Consider the following 14177-nt stretch of genomic DNA (forward strand, 5'->3'; position numbering starts at 1 on the left):
ATGCTCCTAACTCTCCCTAGGCATCTCGTCACAGCCTAAGAGCTAACTACCCCTAAAGACAGAAGCAGGAAAACTATCTTGCCTCAGAGAAAATCCCCAAAGGATAGATTAGCCCCCCACAAATAATGACTGTGAGTGGAGAGGAAAAAGACATACACAGAATGAAACCAGGATGAGCACAGGAGGCCAGTCTAGCTTGATTGATAGGACAGGATGGAATACTGTGCGGTCAGTATAAAACACTACAAAAATCCATGCAGAGTGTACAAAAAAATCTCCACACCTGACTAAAGGTGTGGAGGGTAAATCTGCTTCCCAGAGCTTCCAGCAAGACAGAATTAATTCATACTGATAACGCTGGACAAACATAGAAAGCACTGAACGGATAAGTCCACAATCTGTGAACAGAAAAGCGCAAGCAAAAACTTAGCTTTGCTGAACTGGTCAGGATAACAGGGAAATCCAAAGAGATGTGAATCCAAACAGGAACCATTTGCAAGTGGCACTGGCTGAAGGAACAGCGAAGCCTAAATAGCCGAGCAGAAGAGACGATAAGTGGAGGCAGCTGATGACAGCTAACTCCAAGGAGCAGCCATATCACTTGAAACCACAAGAGGGAGCACAATAGCAGAACTCACAAAAGTGCCACTTACAACCACCGAGGAGAGCCCAATAGCGGAATTCACAACAACCCGGTAGCTTACCTGAGTCGGAAACTACTGCCCCGTAAAGTAAGCAATGCGGCCATCGAGAAGGAGTGCCTGGCGGTAGTATGGGCACTCAAAAAGTTGCATCCATATTTGTATGGATGACAGTTTTCCCTCCTAACGGACCATAGTCCCCTAGTCTGGCTTAATCGGGTCTCCGGAGACAACGCCAGATTACTGCAGTGGAGTTTAGCCCTGCAACCTCTGGACTTCACCATCCACTACAGACCCGGCAAACAAAACGGTAATGCCGATGGACTGTCGACAAATGGAACTTGTACCAACCCCATAAACTTCGGTCATCCCCAAACCGATCCGTTAAGGATCAGACTGTGTATGCCAATCGCGTCGCTGAAAAGGGGAGCCGCATTACATGTTACTGAACCACTCAGCACCCAGAATATGTTGTGCAGTAATATGTATGTATAATAAGTTCCATGTGAGATGCATGTCCCTAATGCATCAGCCCACAGACTGCGCCCCTGGGCAGAGGGGACAAGATATCCCCCTTCTGACCTCCCCCCACCTTTGTAATTCCCACAGTAAATATCGGCAGGCTCTGGCCACCTGCGGCTATTGTAATGTATGTCTGGCCTGCCACTTTTCTATTGGCCTGCCCTCTGTATCTGTGTGATATATTCTGTGTCCTGTGAGTTAAGTGTTGTCAGACTGGAAATACGTGGAGAAGCAGTGATCTTTTATATGCTCTCATGTAACCAAGGAATTCCAGCCAGCGTCCTTCATTCAGACTCCAGCCAAAGCAGAGTGGACCTCCTGAAACATGGGGTGGTACTGAAAAGGGTACCCCAGCTCGGTAGACCCCGTTACACCACCTAATACAGGCTAATACAGGCAGATGTATTTACCACCTACTGGAATGATATCCTTACCAACTGCTCAATTAAGCTTATGCAGATGATTATCAAAAGAAGAATCAATGAAACTACTAGAGCTTGAAACCAAGATCACTTCTTTACAAGACTCTTTAAAGATGTTTACCACTCACTCAGATTTCAGCAAATTGAATGACAAATTACTGCACAAAATTAGCTCTACAGAAGAATATGCCATCACAATTAAAAGGTCCAAATTTGGGCGGAATTATGGAGATTATTAATTTAACACTGTTAACTCTTGAAAATTTTCCAGATAACCCAATTCCATCTTAAAAAACAATAAACAGTTTGAACATTACAAAAGTAGTGTCAGTTTTATCTCTTTAAACCTAGATACTGCCGACAGTCATAAAGATCTTTCTTATTCAGATAGCATTGTTGATATAGTCAACAATATATATGTAATTTATCCCACCAACACTATCAAATCTCAAAAAAACACAGGAGCCATAGAGTGGGCAGAAAACACACCAAAAAATAAATCTCTATATATAAATGTCTAAGGTCCCCTTCCGTCTGTTTGTCTGTCACGGAAATCCCGCATTACTGAGTTGTCACGCCCGGCGGGCCGCAACCAATCAGCGATATTGGGGCGGGATTTAAACACCGCTTCACTTTTTACTATTGATGCTGCCTATGCAGCATCAATAGTAAAAAGATCTAATGTTAAAAATTATTTAAAAAAAATAAATCGTGATATTCTCACCTTCCGGTGTCCCCGGCAGCTTTTCTCACTGCTTGCGATGCTCCAGTCCCAGTAATGCTTTGCGGTAACGACCCTAGATGATGTAGCGGTCTCACGAGACCGCTACATCATCACGGGTTATTGCCACAAAGCATCACTGGGAACGGACCTGGCGTGAGCATTGTGTGTTATTATTATTATTATTATTATTATTATACATTTTTATAGCGCCATTTATTCCATGGCGCTTTACATGTGAATACGGGGCAAATATAGACAAATACATTAAACATGAGCAGATAACAAGGCACACGAGTACATAAGGAGGGAGGACCCTGCCCGCGAGGGCTCACAGTCTGCAGGGGGTGGGTGAGGATACACTAGGAGAGGGAAGAGCTGGCTGTGCGGCTGTTCAGTAGGTTGAGGATCACTGCAGGCTGTAGGCTTGTCGGAAGAGATGAGTCTTCAGGTTCTTTTTGAAGGTTTCTATGGTAGGCGCAAGTCTGATGTGTTGGGGTAGAGAGTTCCAGAGTATGGGGGAAGCACGGGAGAAGTCTTGGATGCGGTTATGGGAAGAAGAGATGAGAGGGGAGTAGAGAAGGAGGTCTTGGGAGGATCGGAGGTCGCGTGTAGGTAGGTACCGGGAGACCATGTCACAGATGTATGGAGGAGACAGGTTGTGGATGGCTTTGTATGTCAGTGTGAGGGTTTTGAACTGGAGTCTCTGGGCGATAGGAAGCCAGTGAAGGGCTTGACACAGGGGAGAGGCTGGGGAATAGCGGGGGGACAGGTGGATTAGTCGGGCAGCAGAGTGTAGGATGGATTGGAGTGGTGCCAGAGTGCTAGAGGGGAGTCCAGAGAGTAGGAGGTTGCAGTAGTCGAGGCGGGAGATGATAAGGGCATGCACTATATGTTATATACATGTTATATACTATGTGGGCTCTGCTATATACTATGTGGCCGTGCAATATACTACGTGGCTGTGCATTATACTAAGTGGCTGTGTTATATACTGCGTGGGCTGTGCTATATACTATGTGGGCTGTGTTATATACTATGTGGCTGTGCTATATACTACGTGGGCTGTGCTATATACTACGTGGGCTGTGCTATGTACTACGTGACTTGTGTTATATACTATGTGGGCTGTGCTATATACTGTGTGAGCTGTGCTATATACTACGTGGCGGTGCTATATACTCTGTGGCTGTGTTATATACTACGTGGCTGTTATATACTACGTGGCTGTGCTACATACTACCTGGCTTGCTATATACTGCGTGGGCTGTGTTATTTGCTACATGTGCTATGTTATATGCTACCTGGCTGTGCAATATACTACGTGAACTGTGCTATATACTACATGGGCTGTGTTATATGCTACATGGGCTGTGTTTTATGCTACGTGGCTGTGCAATATACTACGTGGCTGTGTTATATACTACGTGGCTGTGTTATATGCTACAAGGGCTGTTTTATATACTACGTGGGCTGTGTTATATGCTACATGGGCTGTGTTTTATGCTACATGGCTGTGCTATATACTACATGGCTGTGTTACATACTACGTGGCTGTGCTATATACTACGTGGGCTGTCTTATATGCTACGTGGGCTGTGCAATATACTACGTGTCTGTGTTATATGCAATGTGGCTGTGTTATATGCTACGTGGCTGTGCTATATGTTATGTGGGCTGTGTTATATACTACGTGGGCTGTGTTATAAGCTACGTGGCTGTGCTATATTTCTCTGCTGTATCTGTGCATCATAAATCGTGGTATGTGTTAAAGGGGGGGGGGGGGGGTCACTGAGACTCTTTTGCCCGGGGCACTCAAAAACCTGGAATACCCGATGCATCTAGTAAATAAAATCGCCCATATCCAGTTTGATAAAGCAAATAAAAATTAATTATGAATCTCATCTGCAAAATGACATTTTGTCAGAATTTTCAGTTATTAATTTGTGTGAAAACATCTCTTCCATATAACTCACGGTGATCAAAAAAGGAGCTGAATTCATACCTACATCGCGTGGTAATCTATTTGAGAATCATGCGATTACTCACTGTGAAAAGACATTTTTTCAAAGACAATGCAGACAATACCTCATACAACTGAAATTGAAATGTCCTTTTAAGGAATTTTCTGCTCAAATTGCTATAGTTCATTGGTAAGTGGATTTACCCTTTTTCCTTTTTCTATAGCTCTACTCTTCCACACCAAATTCGCCCAATTATGATTTTATGGATCTTGCTTTGTTTAACAAGACACAGACGTGCTAGAACAGAAAACTTAATTTCCACAAAAATTTGAACATACAAAACAAAATGTCTTGGTATGACGCAGCATTGAAATTCCTTTTCACTTGCACTAGGGGCCTACGTTAACCCCTGAAAATAAAATAGTATTATCCTTCCTCCAATTTTACAGTTTCACCAATTAACCCCTTCACCACCTTGGGTTTTTCCGTTTGAGTTTTCGTTGTTTGCTCCTCTTCTTCCCAGAGCCAAACTTTTTTATTTTTCTGTCAGTATGACTGTGTGAGGGCTTATTTTTTGCAGGACGAGTTGTACTTTGAACGACACTATTGGTTTTACCATATAGTGTATTGGAAAATGGGGAAAAAATAAAAAATGCAGTGAAATAGGTTATACTAAACTCAGTCAATCCTACTATTATATATCCATAAGAGGCCAATAACACTAGAAGGTGCAAGTGTATGTAGGCTAAGGTGTTTCTTTAGTAAAGTGCCAGTGCATAATGAGAAACAGCTAATTGAGCAAGATGTTAGAATAGGAATATGTCACCTGTGATATGAGTTGTGCAGGGTAATGGCCAAGGCTGTCAAATGCCCCTCTACCCCGACACGTGTTTCAAATCCACTTCTTCAGGAAGCGTATAGGGAGAGGAGGGACGCCGGACGTTATAAGCAGATGGTAGTCCAATCAGAGCGCCGTTCGTTTAGCACATGATTAGGGAAGTTGTTTGTGCTGCATTGCAGTCAGTTTTATCCAGCTCAATATATCATGTGCCCGCAATAATCACATGACTCGCCACTTCCGTTCGGTGACCCGCAAGCTGACAGTGCTGTCAGATAAGTGACGGCAATGTGTGCCAGCAGGGTGCGATATGCTGGAAGCGAATCACCAACCGGAAGCGGTCCTCATTACAAAAATACATACAACTTCTTATGCATCAAGCCAGTAACCATATAAGTTTATACAGCACTTGGTGTAATACAACACTCATAATTATGCACTTTGGGTAACAACTGTTTTTTTACATGTAGAACATTTAGACACTGAGCAATTGTATCTTGATTATTTAATTAAATTCTATGTATATTCCCTTAAATTGGTACTTACAGTTTTTATAGAATTGCTGGCCATATGCATTACGGACTTCATCTGATGCTTTCTCCCAAAAGTATTGCAATTTTCCCATATGTGGTTCTGGGCGAGTTATCAATGTCTTGAAGTAACCAGGTTCTACGATGCAGACTTTGATACCAAATCTGCAGATTTCACGTCTGGAAGAGACAAAAAATACCTAGAGTGTTGATAAGGAATATTCCATTAATAAAGAGCATCTAAACATGTGAGATTATATATATATATATATATATATATATACTTAAATGTATGTATATATATATATATATATGTATATAGATATATATATGTATGTATATATATGGATATATATACCTACATATATATATATATATATATATATATATATACAGGTCCTTCTCAAAAAATTAGCATATAGTGTTAAATTTCATTATTTACCATAATGTAATGATTACAATTAAACTTTCATATATTATAGATTCATTATCCACCAACTGAAATTTGTCAGGTCTTTTATTGTTTTAATACTGATGATTTTGGCATACAACTCCTGATAACCCAAAAAACCTGTCTCAATAAATTAGCATATCAAGAAAAGGTTCTCTAAACGAACCTATTACCCTAATCTTCTGAATCAACTAATTAACTCTAAACACATGCAAAAGATACCTGAGGCTTATATAAACTCCCTGCCTGGTTCATTACTCAAAACCCCCATCATGGGTAAGACTAGCGACCTGACAGATGTCAAGAAGGCCATCATTGACACCCTCAAGCAAGAGGGTAAGACCCAGAAAGAAATTTCTCAATAAATAGGCTGTTCCCAGAGTGCTGTATCAAGGCACCTCAATGGTAAGTCTGTTGGAAGGAAACAATGTGGCAGAAAACGCTGTACAACGAGAAGAGGAGACCGGACCCTGAGGAAGATTGTGGAGAAGGACCGATTCCAGACCTTGGGGAACCTGAGGAAGCAGTGGACTGAGTCTGGTGTGGAAACATCCAGAGTCACCGTGCACAGGCGTGTGCAGGAAATGGGCTACAGGTGCCGCATTCCCCAGGTAAAGCCACTTTTGAACCATAAACAGCGGCAGAGGCGCCTGACCTGGGCTACAGAGAAGCAGCACTGGACTGTTGCTAAGTGGTCCCAAGTACTTTTTTCTGATGAAAGCAAATTTTGCATGTCATTCGGAAATCAAGGTGCCAGAGTCTGGAGGAAGACTGGGGAGAAGGAAATGCCAAAATGCCTGAAGTCCAGTGTCAAGTACCCACAGTCAGTGATGGTGTGGGGTGCCATGTCAGCTGCTGGTGTTGGTCCACTGTGTTTCATCAAGGGCAGGGTCAATGCAGCTAGCTATCAGGAGATTTTGGAGCACTTCATGCTTCCATCGGCTGAAATGCTTTATGGAGATGAAGATTTCATTTTTCAGCACGACCTGGCACCTGCTCACAGTGCCAAAACCACTGGTAAATGGTTTACTGACCATGGTATTACTGTGCTCAATTGGCCTGCCAACTCTCCTGACCTGAACCCCATAGAGAATCTGTGGGATATTGTGAAGAGAAAGTTGAGAGACGCAAGACCCAACACTCTGGATGAGCTTAAGGCCGCTATTGAAGCATCCTGGGCCTCCATAACATCTCAGCAGTGTCACAGGCTGATTGCCTCCATGCCACGCCGCATTGAAGCAGTCATTTCTGCCAAAGGATTCCCGACCAAGTATTGAGTGCATAACTGAACATTATTATTTGATGGTTTTTTTGTTTGTTATTAAAAAACACTTTTATTTGATTGGATGGGTGAAATATGCTAATTTATTGAGACAGGTTTTTTGGGTTATCAGGAGTTGTATGCCAAAATCATCAGTATTAAAACAATAAAAGACCTGACAAATTTCAGTTGGTGGATAATGAATCTATAATATATGAAAGTTTAATTGTAATCATTACATTATGGTAAATAATGAAATTTAACACTATATGCTAATATTTTGAGAAGGACCTGTATATATATATATATATATATATATATATATATATATATATAGCTGTATATATATATATATACATATATATATATATATATATATATATATATATACACACACCTTATGAAGTCGGGATAACCGTCAAAACGCATTGTGGAATCATCTTATACACCTGTGTCCTTGAGTTCCTAGCGCTCCTCTGACTGTTTTTTTCATTCTACTACTGCACCCATCCTCCATCAGAGGCACAAGGCTGGAGCTGCAGTGGACCTCTCATTCCATCTGAACTACCTGCTTCCTCTTCGCTCCCCATAGACCACAATACAATTGACTGGTACTAGATAGGATCCATCAGCACAGGTATGCAGGGACTTTAAAAATAAAAGCAAAAATGGAAAAAAGACAAAAAAATTGGCTTTAGTTTGCAGTATGGTCCCATGGACAACTTTATTCGATCCACGATTAGGAAGAATAGGCACATCCTCGGGCGCGAGAAAGCTTTATAGGATATAGTAGCAAGGGGCCCTTTGTTTTCATGTAGGAAGGAGTACAAGCCTAAAGGGTGTTCTTGTCCATAATCGGAAGGATAAAGGACAGAATGATTGGTTAGGTTCTAGTATCCCTAAAGGTAATTATAGATGTGCACATTGCACATTTTTCTCGCAACACATTACAGGTCACAATTTACACATGGGTGCGGTTTCACACCTCGTTGTTTATTTCATTTCCTGCAAAACTACCCATATGTAATGTTTGGACCTTGAAAATTCTTCTATATAGGGAAGACAATACGCCCGCTTTATGTTAGATTCAGAGAGCATTAGAATTCAGTGAACACAGGTAAAGGTGTACCACATTTGATTAACCATATCAGAGATATTTATGGTTGCAATCCAGGTTGTCCTAACCTTTACAGTTATAGAAAGAGTGACGCTGCCTCCACAGGGCGGTGATCTGCATAGGCAATTACTTAGAGGAGAAGCCAGGTGGATAATGTGCACATGTGCGCTGGATTCCACTGGTTTAAATGAAGGAGTGGATATGTCCTTTTTTCTCTAAAAGAAGTTGGTACTACTTAGGTATATACACATTTTTTAATTTTAATTTGAGAATACATACAATCTCTTTTAATATAATGACAATGGATCTATATCCGAGAGGTATGTTGCTATGTCTTGTTTTAATAGGGAATTGTTTGGGAGGAGGAGCTTACCTTTGAACAGGTATTTGATCCTCCTTCAATTCCCGTTGAAGCGCACTTGTGCGAATCATTTGTCGTCAGTCCTGCACCCCTGTCCCCATTCTCCCGCAGAAGATGTTGCAATAAAGCTTGAGAATCAGCCTGGTGAATGCCATCCTTTTGATTCTACTAATTTTGCATATATATATATACGAGTATATATATACAGTGGGGCAAAAAAGTATTTAGTCAGTCAGCAATAGTGCAAGTTCCACCACAAAAGATGAGAGGCGTCTGTAATTTACATCATAGGTAGACCTCAACTATGAGAGACAAACTGAGAAAAAAAAATCCAGAAAATCACATTGTCTGTTTTTTTAACATTTTATTTGCATATTATGGTGGAAAATAAGTATTTGGTCAGAAACAAAATTTCATCTCAATACTTTGTAATATATCCTTTGTTGGCAATGACAGAGGTCAAACGTTTTCTGTAAGTCTTCAAAAGGTTGCCACACACTGTTGTTGGTATGTTGGCCCATTCCTCCATGCAGATCTCCTCTAGAGCAGTGATGTTTTTGGCTTTTCGCTTGGCAGCACGGACTTTCAACTCCCTCCAAAGATTTTCTATAGGGTTGAGATCTGGAGACTGGCTAGGCCACTCCAGGACCTTGAAATGCTTCTTACGAAGCCACTCCTTCGTTGCCCTGGCGGTGTGCTTTGGATCATTGTCATGTTGAAAGACCCAGCCACGTTTCATCTTCAATGCCCTTGCAGATGGAAGGAGGTTTGCACTCAAAATCTCACGATACATGGCACCATTCATTCTTTCATGTACCCGGATCAGTCGTCCTGGCCCCTTTGCAGAGAAACAGCCCCAAAGCATGATGTTTCCACCACCATGCTTTACAGTAGGTATGGTGTTTGATGGATGCAACTCAGTATTCTTTTTCCTCCAAACACGACAAGTTGTGTTTCTACCAAACAGTTCCAGTTTGGTTTCATCAGACCATAGGACATTCTCCCAAAACTCCTCTGGATCATCCAAATGCTCTCTAGCAAACTTCAGACGGGCCCGGACATGTACTGGCTTAAGCAGTGGGACACGTCTGGCACTGCAGGATCTGAGTCCATGGTGGCGTAGTGTGTTACTTATGGTAGGCCTTGTTACATTGGTCCCAGCTCTCTGCAGTTCATTCACTAGGTCCCCCCGCGTGGTTCTGGGATTTTTGCTCACCGTTCTTGTGATCATTCTGACCCCACGGGGTGGGATTTTGCGTGGAGCCCCAGATCGAGGGAGATTATCAGTGGTCTTGTATGTCTTCCATTTTCTAATTATTGCTCCCACTGTTGATTTCTTCACTCCAAGCTGGTTGGCTATTGCAGATTCAGTCTTCCCAGCCTGGTGCAGGGGTACAATTTTGTTTCTGGTGTCCTTTGACAGTTGTTAGTTGAGGTCTACCTATGATGTAAATTACAGACGCCTCTCATCTTTTTAAGTGGTGGAACTTGCACTATTGCTGACTGACTAAATACTGTTTTGCCCCACTGTATATACTAGATGGTATATAACGCATCAGGTATTCTAGAATCTGCATGTCCATGTAGCATATTGCACAGCCCACGTAGTATATTGCCCAGCCACTTAGTATATTGCCCAGTTACGTAGTATATTGCCCAGTCACGTATTATATTGCCCAGTCACGTAGAATATTGCCCAGTCACGTAGTATACAGCACAGAGCCACGTAGTATACAGCACAAAGCCACGTAGTATATTGCCCAGTCACATAGTACATTGCACAGTCACGTAGTATATTGCCCAGCGACGTAGTATAGTGCACAGCGACGTAGTGTACAGCACAGAGCCACGTAGTATACAGCACAGCCACGTAGTATACTGCCCAGTCACATAGTATATTGGCCAGTCACGTAGTATATTGCCCAGACACGTATGTAACAGGTTAAAAAAGAGTTAATATAAAAATAAACATATACTCACCTTCCGAGTGAGCCCTTGTAGTCCTGTCACCTGTGTGCGGTGCAGGCGGCAGCTTCCGGTCCCAAGGTTGGATGAACGCAGGACCTGTGATGACGTCGTGGTCACATGACCGTGACGTCATGGAAGGTCCTTCTCGCATACCATCCTTGGCCCCGGAACCGGCCGCTTGCACTGCGGAGGAGAGGACGCTACGACGGAGGGTGAGAATAGCAGGTTTTTTGTTTTTTATCATTTTTAACATTACATTTTTTTACTATTGATGCCGCGTAGGCAGCATCAATAGTAAAAAGTTGGGGACACACAGGGTTAATAGCAGCTGTTACGGAGTGCGTTACCCGTGGCATAACGCGTCCCGTTACTGCCGGCATTAACCCTGTGTGAACGGTGACCAGAGAGGAGTATGCAGGCGCCGGGCAATGACTGTGGGGAGTAAGGAGCGGCCATTTTCCTCTAGACTGTGCCCGTTGCTGATTGGTCGTGGCTGTTTTGCCACGACCAATCAGCGACTTGGATTTCCATGACAGACAGAGGCCGCGACCAATGAATATCCGTGACATACAGACACAGAAGGACAGACAAAAAGACGGAAGTGACCCTTAGACAATTATATAGTAGATATATATTATTATTATTTATTGTTATAGCGCCATTTATTCCATGGCGCTTTACATGTGAGGAGGGGTATACATAATAAAAACAAGTACAATAATCTTAAACAATACAAGTCAAACTGGTACAGGAAGAGAGAGGACCCTGCCCGCGAGGGCTCACAATCTACAAGGCATGGGTGAGAATACAGTAGGTGAGGATAGAGCTGGTCATGCAGCGGTTTGGTCGATCGGTAGTTACTGCAGGTTGTAGGCTTGTCGGAAAAGGTGGGTCTCCAGGTTCTTTTTGAAGGTTTCGATGGTAGGTGAGAGTCTGATATGTTGTGGTAGAGAGTTCCAGAGTAGGGGTGATACACGAGAGAAATCTTGTATACGATTGTGGGAAGAGGAGATAAGAGGGGAGTAGAGAAGGAGATCTTGTGAGATTGGAGGTTGCGTGTAGGTAAGTACCGGGAGACGAGGTCATAGATGTATGGAGGAGACAGGTTGTGGATGGCTTTGTACGTCATGGTTAGGCTTTTGTAGTGGAGTCTCTGGGCAATGGGGAGCCAGTAAAGGGATTGACAGAGGGGAGAGACCGGGGAATAGCGGGGGACAGGTGGATTAGTCGGGCAGCAGAGTTTAGAATAGATTGGAGGGGTGTGAGAGTGTTAGAGGGGAGGCCACAGAGCAGGAGGTTGCAGTAGTCAAGACGAGAGATGATGAGGCCATGGACTAGGGTTTTTGCAGATTCTTGGTTTAGGAATGTACAGATCCGTGAAAAATTTTTGAGTTGAAGGTGGCAGGAAGTGGAAAGGGCTTGGATATGTGGTTTGAAGGAGAGATCAGCGTCAAGGATTACCCTGAGGCAGCGAGCTTGTGGGACTGGGGAGAGTGGGCAGCCATTTACTCTAATGGATAGGAATGTTGGGGGGGTCACGTGAGATGGGGGAAAAACGATGAATTCTGTTTTGTCCATGTTAAGTTTCAGAAATCTAGTGGAGAAGAAGGATTAAATAGTGGACAAACATTGAGGGATTCTGGTTAGTAGGGAGGTGATATCTGGTCCAGAGATATAGATCTGTGTGTCATCAGCATAGAGGTGATACTGAAAGCCATGAGATTCTATGAGCTGTCCCAGGCCAAAGGTGTAAATGGAGAAGAGCAGGGGCCCAAGGACTGAACCTTGTGGGACTCCGACAGATAGGGGGTGAGGTGAGGAGGTGGTGTGTGAGTGGGAGACGCTGAATGTCCGGTCTGTTAGGTATGATGAGATCCAGGATAGGGCCAAGTCTGTGATGCCAAGGGATGAGAGGGTCTGTAATAATAGGGAATGGTCCACTGTGTCAAAGGCAGCCGACAGGTCAAGGAGAAGGAGGACAGAGTAGTGTCGCTTGCTCTTGGCGGTTAAGAGGTCATTGGTGACCTTAGTTAGGGCAATTTCAGTGGACCGGAAGCCAGATTGTAAGCAGTCAAAGAGGGAGCAAGAAGAGAGATGGGAGGACAGTTCAAGGCAGACGTGTTGTTCCAGTAGTTTGAAGGCATAAGGGAGAAGTGATATAGGGCGATAGCTAGATACAGAGGATGGGTCAAGAGAGGGCTTTTTGAGGATAGGTGTGATGGATGCATGTTTAAAGCTTGAGGGGAAAACACCAGTTGTTAGTGATAGGTTGAAGAGATGGGTTAGGGTTGGGATGAAGACTGTGGTGAGGTTTGGGATGAAGTGGGATGGGATCAAGTCAAGTGCACAGGTGGTGAGATGCGATCTTGAGAGTAGAGTGGAGAGCTGATTTTCTGTAATGGTGGAGAAGTTGGTTTTGGAGGTGGAGGGCTGGGAAGTCGGGAGGAAGGGCTCTGGTGGTTGTTGACCAAAACTGTCTCTGATGCTATCAATCTTCTGCTTGAAAAATGAGGCAAAGTCTTCAGCTGAGATAAGTGGGGAGGGGGGAGGAGGTGCTGGGGGACGGAGGAGAGAATTGAAGGTGTTGAATAACTGTTTAGGGTTGTGAGACAGAGAGGATATGAGAGATGAGAAGTAGGTTTGTTTAGCTGTGGCGAGTGTGGTCTTGAAAGTGGTGAGGGACTGTTTGAATGCGATGAAGTGCTCGTTGGAGTGGGATCTTTTCCATCTGCGCTCAGCAGCCCTGAAAGCTCGTCTCAGTTCTTTGGTCAGGCTGGTGTGCCAGGGCTGTTTGTTGATTTTGCAAGCTTTGGTATGTATTAGGGGGGCAGCAGATTCCAAAGCTACAGCTATTGTGGTGTTATATTGGGCGGCAGCGTCATCCGTAGGTCAAGATGTTTAAGATTTCTGCGAGGGTGTGAAAGTTTGTGGAGTGGCGATTGTACACATGGAGTGGAGAGAGATGAGAATGTGAGAAGGTTGTGGTCAGAGAGAGGAAGAGGTGAGTTAGAGAGGTTAGATAGGGATCAGAGGCGGGTGAAGATAAGGTCCAATGTGTGACCATCTTTGTGGGTGGCTGCAGAAGACCATTGAGTTAGGCCTGAAGGAGGAAGTGAGAGATAGAAGTTTAGTGGCAGCTGAGAGGGAAGTGTCAATGGGGATGTTGAAGTCGGCCATGATGATAGTAGGGATGTCCGCGGAAAGGAAATGAAGTAGCCAGGTGGTGAAGTGGTCAAAGAAGGTGGTGGCTGGCCCTGGGGGGCAGTAAATGACAGCCAGTTGGAGGTTGGAGGGGGAGTGCACCTCAAAGGAAGGGAGGGTAACAGAGGGTGGAAGTGGGATTGGGGTGAAGGAGCAGTTATCTGACAGGAGAAAACCAAC

General features: G+C 43.7%; 1 protein-coding gene across 1 annotated transcript in view; it reads right to left on the reverse strand.

The window, feature by feature from the left end:
• The window catches only part of LOC138670816 (retinol dehydrogenase 16-like), a 170244-nt gene that overhangs the window by 16953 nt on the left and 139114 nt on the right, over positions 1-14177 (reverse strand). The window contains exon 4 of the mRNA XM_069758510.1: positions 5655-5818. Within this exon, the coding sequence (XP_069614611.1) occupies positions 5655-5818 (164 nt within the window). The remainder of the gene's footprint in view (positions 1-5654; positions 5819-14177) is intronic.

Source organism: Ranitomeya imitator, chromosome 3, assembly GCF_032444005.1.
Source record: "Ranitomeya imitator isolate aRanImi1 chromosome 3, aRanImi1.pri, whole genome shotgun sequence".
Lineage (NCBI taxonomy): Eukaryota > Metazoa > Chordata > Amphibia > Anura > Dendrobatidae > Ranitomeya > Ranitomeya imitator.